This window comes from Ochotona curzoniae, unplaced genomic scaffold (assembly GCF_017591425.1).
Source record: "Ochotona curzoniae isolate NIBS_2020 unplaced genomic scaffold, NIBS_Ocur_1.0 contig_883, whole genome shotgun sequence".
In the NCBI taxonomy this organism is placed as follows: domain Eukaryota; kingdom Metazoa; phylum Chordata; class Mammalia; order Lagomorpha; family Ochotonidae; genus Ochotona; species Ochotona curzoniae.
In genome coordinates this window covers 41739189-41756543 of record NW_024466599.1, presented here as the reverse complement: position 1 = coordinate 41756543, position 17355 = coordinate 41739189, and the positions used below count along the sequence as shown (strand labels likewise).

The window sequence follows — 17355 nt, the reverse complement described above, 5'->3', positions numbered from 1 at the left end:
GGGTTTCTGTTTTGCTTTTATATCCCACAGAAGACTGGGACAACTGCTCATCTTTAACAGATCTGTGAGATCCATGAATTACATGGAGATATTTGCTTATTAATAATTATTATTAATGATTAATAATTGCTGATAAATAATAACAATATAAGCAAGACAATGTTTGCTTATATTTTATAGGTTTGCCAAATGTATGGTTAGACAAGACAATGTTCTTGCATTTGGAAAATAAACAATGAAGTATCTGGAATAAGAGAGAATCATGTCTGAAACTTACTGTCAAATAATTTAAGAGAAAAACATTCACACAACAGGCAAAGAGAAGAAGAGAAAAATGGCAACGAAGTAAACTATTCACTACCGGGAAACTGGTATGAAAGACATATGAGATATTACTGTACTATTCTGATAACTTGTCTGTATTTGAAATTATCTCAAAATAACTTGTTAAAACATTCTAAAACACAATGTAATAATCTTGGAAATGCACGTCCTTGAAAAATCAAAAGTTGTAAATCAAACAGATCTTTACTACTCACAAAGCATAATAACACAGAACAGAGAAAAATACCAAAGCAATAACTGACTTGACTATAGGACAAGTTCCACCACTACTGAGTTCAAGTCAGGCATCCAAGCTCCCTGGGCATTGCTTACCGCATCACTAAACTGAAGGCACTCACTGAACAGTCTGCAGTTTCTCTCAGCCATAAAACATCACAATTCTCAATTATTTTTAATCACTTTCTTTCCACATATGCATTTTTTCAAAAAGGTGTGTTTCATAAAATTGAAGCGATTTAAATTCCAGTACTAAAACTTACATGTCAATTTATAAATTCAGTACTTAATCTTACTGAAACCATTAATAAAAAGAACCTAAATCACATCACTTTGGCAACAGCTGCTCTACTCACATAATATCCACTGCTCCTGGCACAGCAGAAGACGTCTGCTCTTTGCTGGATGAAGAATCAGTAGTACATTCTGGTTCAGATACAGAATCACTGCTGCATGGCTCACTATTTGGAGATGCATTTCTTTGAGAGGTAGTGTCAGTGGGTAGAGATGTTAATTCACCCTCACTGAATGCATCACTTATAAACATGCCTTCATGGATTAAATAAGCCACTTCTGAGTCCACTGAATTATCTTTTGCAACATTCTTCTGTTCTGAAATCTCCTCCAATTCTCCAGTCCTCTGGCTTTTGTCAAGAACTGAGAGCACAACACTGTGAATGGTAGCTAACGTGGCCTACAAGAAAACAGGATATATTTTTAAAAGATTTAAAACATCTTATTCCTAATGTGCCCCCAAATGAACTCTGTGCATAGGATTTGAACATATATAATAAATGAGTCAAGGTCATATAGATCAGAATTTCTACCAATCTTGTATTAGAAAGTAAAAATCATTCGTGAAAAAAAAAATGCTCAAGAGGGGATTCACAAAACCTTGAAAATAGAGTATGTGTGTGCCTGGTACAATGGCTCAATGGCTAAATCCTCATCTTGCATGCACCAGGATCCCACACAGGCCAGTTCATGTCCTGGCTGCTCCACTTCCCATCTAGCTCCCTATTTGTGGCCTGGGAAAGCAACAGAGGATCGCCCAAAGCCTTGGGACCCTGCAGTCACGTGGGAAAAACTTCCTTACTGCTGGTTTTGGATCAGTTCAGCTCTGGCCATTGTCCACTTGGGGAGTGACCCAGTGGATGGAAGATCTTTTTCTCTGTCTCTCCTTCTCTTTGTACACCTGCCTTTTTAATAAAAATAAATAAATCTAAGGGAAAGGAAAAGAAAAAGGCAAGGGCAAGCCAAGGCAAGGTAAGGAAAGGAGAGTGGAGAGAAGAAGAGAGGAGGAAGGGAGGGAGGACAGAAGGAAGAAAAAAGGAAAGAAAAAGAGAAATAAAAAGAAGGAAGGAATAAAAGAATGGAAGGAAAAAATAAAGGAAGGAAGGAAAAGAGAGAAGAAGAAATGAAGGAAGGAAAAAAGAAAAAATGAATTTGTGCTTCAATCTTTAAATGGAAATCTGGAACTTTAGATGACGGCTCATTTGGCTAATCCTCTGCCATCAAATGCCAGGATCCCATATGGGCACCAGTTAGTGACCCAGCTACTCCATTTCCCATTCAGCTTCCTGCTGATTGCCTGGGAAAGCAGTGGAGGATGGCTTAAAGCTTGGGCCCATACTCCTGTGTGGGATACCAGGCAGCAGCTCCTGGAACCTGTCTATAGATCAGCTCAGCTCCAGCCACTGTGGCCATTTGAACCAGCAAAGGAAAGATCTTTCTGGCTCCTTTTCTCTGTAAATCTGCCTTTCCAACATTAAAAAAAAAAAAAAGTTAACCAGGAAAAAAAACATATATATACAAAATTGAAATATGCCTATAATACATTGCACATTTCTCTAACCTCTTTAGAAACTTAAAAATATTCAAGCCCGATGCAGTACCCCAGTGGCTGAAGTCCTCGCCTTGCACTCACTGGGATCCCATATGGGTGCTGGTTCTAATCCTGGCAGCACCATTTCCCATCCAGTTCCCTGCTCGTAGCCTGAGACAGTAGTGGAGGATGGCCCAAAGCCTTGGAACACTGCAACCACACAGCAGACCCAGAAGAAGTTCCTGGCTCCTGGATCCTGGCTTTGGATCGGCTCAACTCCGGCCACTGTGGCCACTTGGGGAGTGAATCAATGGATGGAAGATCTTGGTCTCTGTCTCTCCTCCTCTCTGTATATCTGACTTTCCAATTAAAACAATAAATAAAAAATGATTTTTAAAACATAAAAATAACCTATAAAAGAATAACATTAATATACCTGCCTACAAGAAAAAAATAATTCACCTTCCTTGGGACACATAGCTCCTTCTCATTTCTTTCTTCATTTCATACCTTCTCTCATCCATCAATTACTCTCCAGATAGTCTGGTGGCTTTTCTATTAAACTAATATTCCAAGAGTGTACCTAACTCAGGGTCTTGACTATTTCCTCTGGCCAGAACGCTCTTCATTTTGCACTTGCCTTCATATCACTAAACTTCTGAGCAAATCGTCATTTCCTCAAACAGCCTTTCCCTAACATTGGTCTATACGTCACTAATAGAAATCAAGATTCTCAAGTCACTGATAATCTCTCAAATGTGAAAATCTCAAATTCCAATCTTTTTGCTTATTCATGTGAAATAAAAACACTGAGATGTTCTCTCTGAATGATATGGTGTATCTTTTGTTAGTTTTTGCTAATACAAAAATGTAGGACAGAAAATTATCAACCCTGATAAACAAGTAAAATAAATGCCACAGCTTATCCTTATAATGTGGTAAAAACTATTTAAAAACAAAATAGGGGCAGATATTTGGCCTAAGCAGTTCAGCCATGACTGGGGACACCTCTGCCCATATCAGAGCTCCTGGGTTCAAGTCCCAGCTTCTCTTGTGATTCCAGTTTCCTGTGCTGCACACCCTGAGAGGCAAGCGGCCAGTCTGCTGCAGCATACATGAGAGACGACACTCCCAGCCATGGTGGGCATAGTCCACCAGCAGATGGGAGCTCACTCTATCTCTCTAACTCTCAGCTTCTCATATCAAATTCTTAAAAATCTATTCAGAAGCAATATTTTGATTATAAAATACCTCTCTGAAGAAAATTTAGAGAAAAAACAATGCAAATTTTATACACAAATTTTATATCTACATGCCTAAAACAATTACAAAAATGCTAAGAAGTCTTTGTTTTATGAAGAAAAGCAGATTTAAGAATTTTAATATGGCTAAGATCATGAATCTTATAGCTTCCCTTTTTGCTTATTATGATATATGCATATTCTCTGCCATTAGAAATCCTTAACTGTATGTTTTATGGGAACGATATAACAGGCATAGTTTTCTATTTTTTGACATCATGACTCTCTGCAATTTTTATTTAAAATTCTTCATTAAAAATAAACAGCTTGTAATTTACATTTTTTCAGTAAAATCATACCCTTAAAAAATTACAATTTTTTTTAAAAGAAAAAGGAACCATATTTGAAGGTTACATGGCATCTTCAAAAATGTTCTGCTAGGTTAAGTGGTCCAGATGTGAAAATGAGAACTTATAACTATGATAAAACACTGTTTCCAAACTGTATATACATCAAATAATAACTCTGCCAAGTTTAATTAATACAAAAGTAAAGTAGCTACCTTTAACATTTTTTTACCATAGCTGGCCAGTTCTATACTATGTATTGCTGCAGTTCTATATATACAGATATGTAATAGCAGATGTGTGATACTAAGCTTACAGTCAGAATATTAAAAAAAAAAGTGAAAATATGGCTTAGTTTTTACATATAGCTTCACTGTCCATCACTGTCCATGGGTGGGACCAACACTTTAGAAGTCACCTAAATTAAGCACAGTATTGATTACACTCTGTACAATATTTCTGATCCTGATTAGAGAGCTGATATAGGTGACTTGCAAATGACTTTTAGCATTGATCTCATGTTAATAAGAAAAAGCTGGATCACAAAGAAGTACCAAAGTCCCCCAAACCTAATTTAACATGTACTCTGGGGATGCTGGGAATATTAAGTAGCATAAAAAAACATAATGCTGCACTAGATAGTCCAAAGAAAATGGACTTTAGCAATTGCCCAACTTAAGTACTGCATTTGGTAATTCCAAATCACTCTCTCCTTAGTAAAACACAGCCATGTCTTGACGGTGATTCAAACACATATTAGAGTTTAGAACACTTCTTTAAAAAAAAAAAAAGATTTACTTTATTTTAACTGGAAAGTCAGATATACAGGGACAAAAAAGACAGAGAGGAAGATCTTCTGTCTGTTAATTCACTCCCCAAGCAGCTGCAATGGCTAGAGCTGTGCCAATCTGAAGCCAGAAGCTAGGAGTCTCTTCTAGGTCTCCCACACCGGTGCAGGGTCCCAACGCTCTTGGATGTCCTCAAATGCTTTCCCAGGTCACAAGCAGGGAACTGGATAGAAAGCAGGGCCACCAGGATTAGAACCAGTGATGATATGGAATCCCGGTGGATGCAAGGCGAGGACTTTAGCCACTAGGCTACTGCACCAGGCCCTAGTACATCTTTTTTTAAGACTTACTTATTTTTATTAGAAAGGCAGATTTACAGAGAGAAGGAGAGACAAGGAGAAAAATCTTGCATCTGCTGGTTCATTTCCCAAGTAACCACAACTGCTAAAGCTGAGCTGATCCAAAGTAAAAAAACTTCCTCTGGGTCTCCCACATGCGAACAGGGTCCCAAGGTTTTAGGCTATCCACCACTGCCTTTCCAGACTGCAAGTAGGGAGCTGGATGGAAACTGGAACAGCTGGGACACAAGCCAGTGCTCACAGGGGTCACAGGGGTCACAGTGCTCACAGGGGATCCTGGTGCTTGCAGGAAAAAGGTCGTACGACATGTGTTCTTTTCCCTATACTGAAAACTAAGTGTCTTGGATAAAGAGATTTTTAAAAAATAATTAAATGTAATACACAATCCGTGATTAAATACCAGACAAAAAGCTAAAATAAAAATTTGCAATGAAAAATATTCAAGGGATAAACTGAATTGTTCATTGTACTTTTTAAAAACACCTTTATATCAACATTAAATTTCTAGAAAATTGGTAAATTGGAATGGATTTTAGAAGTTCCATTTATTTTATCGTCAATTAATCTGAAAGAATTTAGCCACAAAAATCATGAAAGAAAAATCTGAAAAAAATTAACAAAAAGGGAGCATTACAATATTTTTAATATGTAACAATTCATCCCAAAATTTATAAAAACTGCCAAAATATTCCAAGACTTGTTATTTAAAACAAAGCCTCTTTTTAAAAAACATGAAGACATTGTGTTTTTTCTAATTTGATTATATGTAGAAATACAAATTTATTTTATACCTAGAAAGCTGACTCAATTTAAGAACAGCCTGTTGGAACTGATACACAAGCTTACCTTAACTCTGTGGAGGAAAATCGTAAACTTAGCGAAAATATCCTTCAGCAAATCAAACCACTGGGGGAAATTCAACATTCTCATCTGATCTGCAAGCCTAGAGAAAAATAAGTTAGAAAGAATAAAATAATGATTGTCTCAGGGCCAATATGGTAACACCTGTAACTAAGAGGAAAGGGAACTAAATTCTATCTATTAAAACAATAAAGCAATAACCTCTACATATGTAACTAAAAAACTCAATTACCAAACAACTTCAACCTTTTTAAAACTCTTTAAAACTAGGCAAATAAGCCTTACTATGAAGTAATTCCATATGAATTTGCTTTGATCATTGAATGAATAAACCACAGAGAAATAAAATCATTTAAGCTAACGTTAAGAATACATTCCGAATTTTTTTTAAAAAAAGAGATACATGGGGCCCAGTGTGGTAGCCTAGCAGCTAAAGTCTTTGCCTTTCACATGCCAGGATCCCATATGGGTGCCGGTTCATATCCTCGTGGTCCTGCTTCCCATCCAGCTCCCTGCTGTGGCCTGGGAAAACGATAAGAGAATAGCCCAAAGCCTTGGGACCCTGCACCTGCGTGGGAGACCCGGAAAAAGTTCCTGGCTTCAGTTCAGCTCAGCTCTGGCCATGATGGCCACTTAGGGAGTAAATCAGCAGAAGGAAGATCTTCCTCTCTCTGTCATTCTCTCTGTATATCTGACTTACAAATAAAAATAAATAAATATTTAAAGAGGAAGAGAAAGAGAGAGGGTATCTCTATACAATTTTCTAAAGGACTTTTTATTTGTTTGAAAAGCAGAGTTAGAAAGAGATCTTCCATCCACTGGTTCACTCTCCAAATGGTCGGAGCTGGGCCAAGCTCAAGCAGGAGCGTCAAGGTCTCCCACGTGGGTGCAGGGGAACAAGCTGCTTTCCTGGGTGCATTACCAAACAGCTGGTCAGGAAGTGGAGTAACAGGGACTCAACCCATGAGTGCTGGTGCATGGCAGCTTTCATCCACTTCGCCATAACACCAGCCCCTACAGATTTAAAAATTAATTTCCTAACTACAAACTAAAAAGCACTTCTCCACATAGGAGATAATATAGTATAGTGACTACATACACGAGCCCTGGTGGAATAATGAGCTAAGCCACCGCCTGCAATGTTGGCAACCCAAATAGATGCCTATTTGAGTCCTAGGTGCTCGACTTCCAAACCAGCTCTCTGCTAAAACATTGCTAAAGCAGCATAGACTGTCCAAATCTTTGAATCACTGTACCCCCACCCCCAAGAGAAATGGAAGAAGTCTCTGGCTCCCGACCTCAGTCTCATCCAACCCCAGTCACTGCAGCCATCTGGGGAGTGAACCAACATGTGAAAGGCCTCTGCTTCTGTCTATCTGTAACTCTGACTTTCAAATTAAAAAGTGAATGGAAGATCTTTCTCTCCTCCTCCCTGTATATATGACTTTCCAATAAAAATAAATAAATCTTTAAAAAATCTTTAAAAGATAATAACACGGGCTCTAGAGTCATACTGCCAAGTGAAAACCACTTCAAGGTTCTTCATCAAAAAAGGGAAAATAAAAATAATCTATTTATATGGATTACTGAAAACTTTAAATGAGTTCATAAAAGTACACAGAACAAGTATTAGCAATATTTTAATAGTTGACAATAATTTGAAAATGAAACAGATTAATGCAAAACAAAGATATTCTGCAATACTGAAATGACATGTTGCAGTAAATTCTTAGTGAATGCTACTACAGCTAAAAGTTTACTCTCAAAAGAATAAGAACCAACTCTCCATGTCCATGAGGCGTCTGATGTAGTTCCAATGACTTACATTCTCCAGCTACTAGCAATTTACTTATTTCTATAGTTGTTCAAATAACTCTGAAACAACTGAATTTTTACCAAGTGACAGTGTGAAAATCAAACTCCACATTTTCTATTCTGTGAATTTGACCCAAGGAAGCTTAAAAGTGTTCACTGTGCTATTCAAATATTAGGACCAAGACATTTAAATGTCTACACGAATGAAAAAGTCAGTCACAAAATATTTACTACTAATATTCTCAAAATGAAAGAATATGAATTTCAAGGATGAAGAGAAATTATCTAAATTACAGTATGGATAACTCAAAATGAAATGCTCAATTTCTCACTTTAAAAGTTGCCTTTTAATTATATGGTAAAATAATTTACACCTAATGTTTGTAACCCTCTGTAAGGAATTAGCTTTAATTCCCACACTCAGTATCTACACACTATCCCCTTCTGCCCTACCCTCTGTCCAGGGAACCTAATTGTTGGGTTGGCCAATGGGGAGGGTGGGAAATTGGGTGGGCCTTCTCCCTTAATACCCCCCTTTTAAACATGAAGGTAACAATATGGAAAACATACTAGTATTATCCACTTTCCTGTAGCCCTTGAACCTTCTTACTCTAACTAAGTATGTAAAGAATGTCAAAATAAATTTTATTAATAAAACAAAAAAAACAAAAAAAAAGAAAAGCTTTACAAATAAAAGAAAGTACAAGTCATTCATTATCTGCAATTTAATTTCCTGCAGTAACTGAAGTTTGAAATATTATAAATTGATGCTATTGTGAGTAGCATGAAGAAATCTCATGACATTCCACCCTGTCCTATGTAGGACGAGTCATTCCTTTGTCCGGTATACCCAGACTGCATGTACTACCTGCCCACTAGTCACTTAGTAACAGCTTCAGTTACCATAGTGGTTTGTTTCAGTCTTATTTTACTTTATAATGATCTCACAGCAGAAGACTAGTAATGCTAATGAGGCACCATGGCATAAAACATGGAAGGACCATGAATCCTACTTACATGTGGTCAGCACTACACGCATTTAAAAAAAAAACAAAAGACTACCTAAGGGTTTGGTATCTACAGTCTCATGCACCCACTACAGTTCTTGCAATGCAACCCACGATCATTACTGAATTCATAATTATTGTAATTATTACTCCAACTCCCTCTCCCCAAGGGTATCCCCAGAATGATTTCCTCCTACTTGAGGTCATAGCTTTTTTCAACTCCTAGACTTTCTCTTGAAAACTCTTAACTACTCTTTCCTTGTCTCTCAGAGGTATTGTATCGTCATTTATGACTTTACTACAACCTCCCCACACATTAGTAAATAATCATATAACTAAATGCTTTTTAGATTATTCTAATTTGCATCTGTCACATTTTACCTGATAACCACCAATCTATACATTTATACTTACTTCACAACAACATCTGTATCTATTTCTTCTACTTGTGAAACTTTATTAATCACGCACTGCAAAATTTAAGAAAAAAACAAAAATAATGTGATTATCTTTAAAATTGTCTAAATATTCCAAGTTCCATGTGTACATCAATCATTCTACCAGACTTTTCTCTGTATCTCTTACACATACTTTAGAATATCTGAAAGATTGCAGCATTACTCTTATCTAATTATACCACAGTATGTCTGAAATATGGCAATTAAAGTATCTGACTATTTAAAACTGTTCCAAATGCTACACTTGTAAATAAGACTACAATACTTGGAAACAAGATGAATGTGTTACATTAAAATCCCCAAAGGAATTCATATTGGAGATTACTTTTCTTTATAATGCATGTAACAGTTTTAAAAGTTATAATACATGCTTGGACTTCAGGACAAGTCCAGGAATTAAAACATGAAAGTTAAACTACAGTATATAAAAAATTTTATAAATTATGCTAAGTTAATACATATTTAAATATATATGTTTACAGATGCTATATATATGTGTAACCAGAACTCAGTTCACGAAATTGAATATTGCCAATACCCAGAGTCGCCCTCCGGCTCCATGCTTAGTAGCTACTATTTCCTAAAAAAAATCTTGATTTCAAAACCATAGATAAATTCAGCCTGTTCAGGGATTTTAACTTATTTGTAGTGTATACTACTTTGTATCAGGTTTCATTAACTCCACATTCTACCTGTAATATTTATGTACTTCTGAATGATTTATTAATTCCCCTTGCTATAAACTATTCTATTATACATTATAATAGTTATATAATTTTATATATATATCACAACTCCATTTATCCTTTCTAGTGATGATAGAATTTAGGCTTTCTGTTTTATTACAAACAATACTCCCATGAACATTCCTCTGCTGTATTTTGGTGAGTTTATGTATGCATTTCAGTTGACTGAATACCTACAATAGAAATTTGGGGTCATAACCTGGTTAGATTTAGCATTAGTGGATATCACCAACAAAGAGGTTGTACCAATAATTTTTTAAAATGTTTTAATTTATGTTTGAAAAAGTAAAGAGAGTGATTATAAATTATTTGCATTGAAACAGTAAAACAATATGAGAATCAGCATTGTGGTGGAGTGAGTTAAGTCACTGACTATCACACATGCATGCCATATGAATACCGGCAGAAGTCTCGGCTCTTTCCTTCCAATTTAGCTCTGATAGTGTTCCTGGGAAATGACCTGAAGTGCTCAGATCCCTGGCATCTATGTGGAAGACCAGATGGGGGTTCCAGGCTCCTGGCTTCTGACTAGCCCTAATCTGGCCGTTGCGGTCAACTGAGGATTGAACCAGGTGATGAAGGAGCTCTCTCAGTCTCTCCTCTCCTTCTGTCTCTGCTACTCTTTCAAATAAATAAATCTTTAGATATACATACATACATGCAGGTAAATTGAACTTAATAATGATCAATTACGACTAATGAAGACACTTAAATTGTCCTTTTCATATAGAGAAAACACGAGCTTTAGCGGATATTTATCTGAGCAAAAAAAAGAAAAGAAACAGGGCAAAACTAAGAAAACCATGGATTTTAGTCTATAGTTTCTATAAGATTAGGGTAAAAAAGAGATGAATATCTTCTCTGGGGGAGTATAAACTGAAAAAATCTTATTAGATAGTAACTCACTTCTGTGTATAAGCAACTTAAAAACACCTTTTTTTTCTCTGACCCATAAATTTACTTGTGAGAATTAATCTTTTTTAAAAAAGTATTAAATTCAAAACAAACTAATAAACAAAAAGTAACTTTATTTACAGTATCAAATTGAAAACAACCTACACATTCAACATAGGGGGAAAAGGTGAAACAGTTTTATCCAACATAATGTTGAAGAAATTTTATACAACCTCTAAAAATGTTTCTGAAAATTTACACAACAATGAGAAAATGTTATAACACTGTTACAATCTACTTAGAAATATTCTTAAAATGATCTTAATTGGCTTGTATGGCTTTTTATTTCTTCTATAACTATTTTTAATTTTTAAACAAATAAATATTACTATTATATTGTACTCTGTGTCCACTATCACTAGAGTAATGTAAATCTTACAAGACTATACATCCAATTAAATGTACATTACCTGTTTAATGATATTTTTTGCTGTAATAATCATTTCTTCACCATATATTTCTAAAAAATTAAGTTTCCTTTGTTTTAAAAGTCCAAATACAAGAGATACAAGTCTTTCCTATTAAAATAAAGAGAATAGGTAATTCCATATCTTAAATATCAAATAATCTCAGAGACAGAAAGATTCAGCATTAATGTTTTTTTTCATCCTCAGATCTGACCATGGCATTTTCTCGAAGCCAGAAATAACCCCTTCCCACAATAATCATATCATTAAATATTTGAAATCATGTTTCTAAAACAGAAAAATCCTACTCCATCACATTGGGGCAAATGAAACTTGTCAGGAAGCAAAATAATTCAGATGTACTTTCTGATCCACTCTTCAGCAACAGAAAATATCTTTCTCAACCCCAGTGACCAATCGCTACACAAGTAATTGCAGTAGAAAAAACAGCTAACATGTCCGACTTTTTAACTTATTAGATTTATAATCAATCAGTGGTTTTTAAATATTGTTTTACTATTTCTTATTAAAGATCTACAGTGGGGAGTAAATTCTTCAATACTAAGATATATTAGCCTATACAAATGCATAAAACAGGTACATTATGCATCAGTGAATTTAAAGGGTTAATATCATATAATGATCACTCTTTAAAAAAGATACACTCCAAAGAACTTTACACATATGGAATACAAAATTAATTGAATTGGTATCAATATTTTGAACTTGAGTGGTAAGCCATGAAGACCTCATTTTAACTCTAAAATTTAATTAAGCTGTAAAATCAATTTATTCTCTAATTTCACAGGATAGTAAAATTAATTCACAATTATGGTGATAATTACAAGTCACATAGGTCGTAAAGAATTTCCTAGGCCTGACAGACCTTGAAATTTAAGACAGTTTTGTTCATATTACCTAAGAATGCACTGCAAATTGTGGCTCCTAAGAATTAATGCTAATCAATGACATCAATTTCATTCCACAGTTCAAAACACATACCTCTTCTAAAACCTGATAGTCATCTTCCAGTGGCCTATTCAAGTCACTGTGAGAATAAGTAGAAAATTCTGCAATCATCATTTTGTCTATCAGTTTCTCTAGTTCACAGAGCTGTGATCCCAAATGCCTGCAAAAGCAAAAGAAAAATGTCACATATATATATCATTAAAAACCACAATTCACATCATTTTCAGGGAAAATAATAGGCAACGTTTTTCTAACTAACAATATCTATGCAATAATATGTTTTAATAAAATAAAGGATTCAAACAAAAAATAACTACAATAAATTCACCATCATCTTCTAAATTTTACTTTTTCTTTATATCTTTAACCTCCAAATAGCTTTTGGGGTTCCAAGAATTTTTTTGGTAAACTTAAAATTGCTTTTCCCATAAAAAATATTCAGATAGTTTAAGTCCTTTATTCATTAACCACTCCCTAGCCATTTATCTATTCAACAAATACAAGAGCATACTTCATGCCCTATTCTGTGAACATACAGATACCTGAATATCTATCCACAGGTACAGGCTGACTCAACTAAAAACCTGTCATCATCAGTCTGAGTTACTGTACAACATCCCTCAGGTCACTAAAGAGTCATTAGAACTCAGGACTGAAAAAAATAGGGACAAAGTATCTTCATTATTCAAAGAAATATATGTCACACAACCTAAGAACGTCATAAAAAATAGACTAAAGAAACCTAGATATCCCATCCAAAGTACTTCAAAAATTAAGTACAAAAGAAAAATGGAATATCAGTTTATATCTCAGGGAACCATTATTTTGCATCTTTGTGGGGAATTTCAAAATAGCAAAATTTAATTTTTATATTAAATTTAAACAAAAATAGATTTTTAGAGATACATACACACTTACTTGAAAATATAACACATATTTAATGCTGGCAACTACCCATATTAGCAAAATAGAATGTGGTATAATTTCTAAAAAACAAACAAACCTATTTAAGATCATGTGATCTTTAGACATTACATACTGGGACTGGTGTAGCATAAAGGGTTAAGCTACTGCTTGCAGTAACAGCATTCCTGTATCAGAGGGCTAGTTCAAATAGTGGCTACTGCACTTGGGGAAAGCAGTGGATGAAGACCCTTTTGGCTGGGCCCCAGCCACCTACATGGTAGGCTTCAGTCTGATACAGCACCAGGCACTGCAGTCATTGCAGAAGCGAAACAATAGGTGGAAGATCTCTCCCTTCCTCTCTCTCTCTCTGTTATTCTTTTAAATAAATAAATAAATCTTTGAAAATAAATACACATACACGTTGTTCTTTTATATACAACATGGCATTTTAAAAACATATCCACTCAGTGAAATAAGTTTGCATTTGACAAAATAAAAATTGTCTTAATTAGAAGATTAATCAGCTTATCATAAATGATACTAAATTCCCATAGTAAGTTAATTTAGTACATTCTTACTAACTAGTAAAATTTATAACACTGCCATAACAGGAATTTGGCAGTATCTAACAAATTGTATAGGCAACTTCCGTTGAACTAGTCCTTTCATTTCTTGCACTGACAAGAATATAAAAGAACATAAACTCATTACAGTAGTGTTGGTAATTATAAAGGAATGGAAAAAATCCAAATGCTGGCCTATAGAGAACTAGTGGAATACATGATTAAACATTGTCAACAAAGATGCTTTTAAGAGAGTTGAGAAATACCTATAATATACTACCATAGAGCAGTTTCTTGGTCTATTTTTATTACTGACACTTCTGAGAAGCTTTTTAAAGATTTTTAATTTCTTACTACATATACATATTCCTTCATAAAATTTTAATGACACAGGTATACTTTATGTGTTGTTACCCTTTAGGGGACCATCAATCGTTATAATATTCAAGATTTTTTTTAGCCTTTAAAAATTGATTTTTTTTTCCCTCTTGAGATACCTTTTGTTGAAAACATATGCTTTAGAACATGGTACAATATTCATGTTTGCAAAGTGAAGAAAAGCATATAAAGTGTTCCAATGTTTTACCTAAGAAGACAGAAGAAGAATGGCAATTACCTGAAACCAAAGCCTTGGGGCCCTGCACCCATGTGGGAGACCCAGAAGAAGCTCCTGGCTCCTGGCTTCAGATCGACTCAGCTCTAGCTACTGCAGCCACTTGGGGAGTGAACCAGTGGATGGAAGATCCTCCTCTCTGTCTCTTCTCCTCTCTGTATATCTGACTTTCCAGTAAATAAATAAATAAAAATTTTTAAAAGATGTGTTGTTTTTTTCTTTAAGATACACCTTAACTGTGAGTTTTATTATTAAATTCACTTAAATTTTTTTTGTATGCTAGGATTAGAAAATAAACTGTTTATTTCTAGCATTTTGCTGTTAAAAATCAAAGACTTCTCAACTGAAATGTTCATCACTATCTATGAGGTGCTCTTGCCAGAAAGCTCTTCTTAAGGTTCTTTCATGCAGCCAGAATTAAGAACCACAGTCATACGTAAATTATAAATGGTTAATTAGGGATGATTTCTGAAGAAAAAAGAAAGAAGGAACAAAGCATCTAGACATATTTGGTAATAATCTGGATTATTCACAGAATCAACAGGTATGTTAAGATATATAATTACATCTTGTCCAAGACAATGAAAACCTAACAGAAAGACAAAACCACACATAAAAATGACCAAAACACATGATGGATTGATTTAAGACTTCATTAAAAGTTTTCTTGGAGTTCAGAACTCACAAAAAATTTTTTTCACACAGAAAATCATTTTAATATTTAAAAAGTAGAACAAATGAGGAAAAAGAACAAACAAGTATTTCTAAGTAGTACATGGGGTAACAGCATACAGAAAAAATAATTTATGAATAAAAACGTTCAAATTCTTCTTTAAAAGTAGAAATTTCCATTTGTAGTAATTTGACTACTTGAAGATTTTAGTATGAAAGTTCTTGGGGTTGGTATTGTGACAGCACGGTAAGCCACTGCTTGCAACATCAGCAGCCAGTATCGAAGTGCCAGTTTGAATCCCAACTGCTGGATTTGTGATTCAGCCTCCCACAAAAGTGCCTGGAAAGGCAGCAGAAGATGGTCCAAGTAGTTGTGTCCCTTCCACACACACAAGATGCTGGGATGGAGCTCCTAGATGCTGTCTTCAGTCTGACCCAGACCTGGCTGAACCAGCAACTGGAAAACTAACTCTCTCTCTCTTTCTCTCTTCCTCCTTCTCTCTGGCTTTCAAGCAAATAAATTCTTAAGAAAAAACTCTCCTTTAAAAGCAACAGAAAGAACATCATGGCCAAAGGCAAAACTTGGACTCAGATCTATAAAATCAAAAAACTATTAAATGTATTCAACAATCTTTGGTTGGTCTACTGCAAATTTTTAAAAATTTTAAACATTTATTTTCTTGAGAGAGAAAGAGAAATAAAGGGACATGCTGATAGGACAGAATGAGAGCTCCTATCTACTAGTTTACCTGCAAGGACCCATACAGACAGAGCAAGGGATGTGTGTGGGGGGGAGTTGCAGAGAGGCCCAAGTCAGGAGTCAGAAAATCTTTTCAACACAGGATTCCCACAAGGGTAGGAGAAACCCAACTAGCGGAACTGGTACAGAGGGTACAGTCAGCACTTGAACCCAGGCACCAGGCATTGTACATAGTGTCAACTGCTAGGCTAAATGCCCATCCCTGAGAATAAGATTTTTTTTTTTTATGATTTTTTTTAATTGGAAAGTCAGACATACAAAGAGGAAGACCTTCTGTCTGTTGACTCACTCTCCAAGCAGCCACAATGGTCAGAGCTGTGCTGATCTAAAGTTGGGATCCTGGAGCCTCTTCCGGGTCTCCCATGTGGGTACAGGGTTTTACGACTTTGGGCCGTCCTCAACTGCTTTCCCAGGCCACCAAGCAGGGAGGTGAATGGGAAGTGCAGCAGCTGGGATATAAACTGGTTTCCATATGGGACCCTGGCACATGCAAGGCGAGGACTTCAGTCACAATGATACTGCACCAGGCTCGAGAATAAGAGTTTTTTAAGATTCTATACTTCTCTACAATATATTCCACATAAATGACCAAATCTGAAAATAAAAAAGCATAGGAAACTCAGGTAGAATATCCCTTGTCCCCTACTAGGAGAGGATAATCATTTTAATAAACTAAACATAATAAACAAAAGATCTTTAATACAGATTTCTCTAGATTGACCAGACAAAAACTTAAGAGATAAAGAACTAATTCTTATGTTTCAAAATAAAGAAAAATGGCCTGAAAAATATCTGTGAAGCTATACAAAAAGTAACTACCAGAAATGATCTTACAGCCAAAAACAAAGCAGTAATAACCAGCTAGGATTTGACAGAAACTGAAAACAAAAAATGAAACAGTTAAGGCATGCCAATCATAAGCTATTTCAAGTATGAAGCAACATTCTTCTTGACTAGGAAAAGAGTTTATTTCAGAGTATTTTTATTTTTGAAAATTATTTGCACAAGTGAATATTTATCAGAAATCAAAATCTCAAGTTCTAATATCCCTTTGTCCAATTTAATCATAATGAAACTGATATATCTGATAGAAGCTTTACAGAAATAATTTACATGAAGAGTAAACATTATTATATATGAAAGTTGTAGCAACAAAAGTGGAAAATTATTTGAGCAAAATGTAGACAATTAGAACATTGAAGTCGTTTTTGAAACACATGCACATTATGTAGTGAAGAGTTTTTAACCTTTAAGTTAAGGTACCAAAAAAAAAAAAGTAAGGTACATAAGAAAGCTAAGTTATTGCTTTGGATCAAAATACCTATAATAGGATTTTCATACTGTAGTCTAGCAAATCAACAACTATTGGGGATAAATATACAAATTTGTTCTTTCATTTTTCAGAGGCAGCTTTATATTCAGACTTTCACCAATATTATTAGTAAGTATAAACAAATGAGTCAAGTAAAATAAAATAACTTGACCTTTGGAAGTCCAAGTTTC

The 17355-nt window shown here is 35.0% G+C and overlaps 1 protein-coding gene across 7 annotated transcripts in view; it reads right to left on the bottom strand.

The window, feature by feature from the left end:
- VPS54 (VPS54 subunit of GARP complex) overlaps positions 1–17355 on the bottom strand; it is a 117271-nt gene that overhangs the window by 66390 nt on the left and 33526 nt on the right. For all 7 annotated transcript variants that reach the window (XR_005885184.1, XR_005885183.1, XM_040993335.1 and 4 more), the window contains exons 8-12: positions 12372–12498; positions 11373–11480; positions 9219–9274; positions 5968–6064; positions 918–1255 (exon numbers count right to left, since the gene is read on the bottom strand). Coding sequence is in view for 5 of the 7 variants with exons in the window: in XM_040993335.1 (XP_040849269.1) it covers positions 918–1255; positions 5968–6064; positions 9219–9274; positions 11373–11480; positions 12372–12498 (726 nt within the window). In the remaining 2 variants the exon portion in view is untranslated. The remainder of the gene's footprint in view (positions 1–917; positions 1256–5967; positions 6065–9218; positions 9275–11372; positions 11481–12371; positions 12499–17355) is intronic.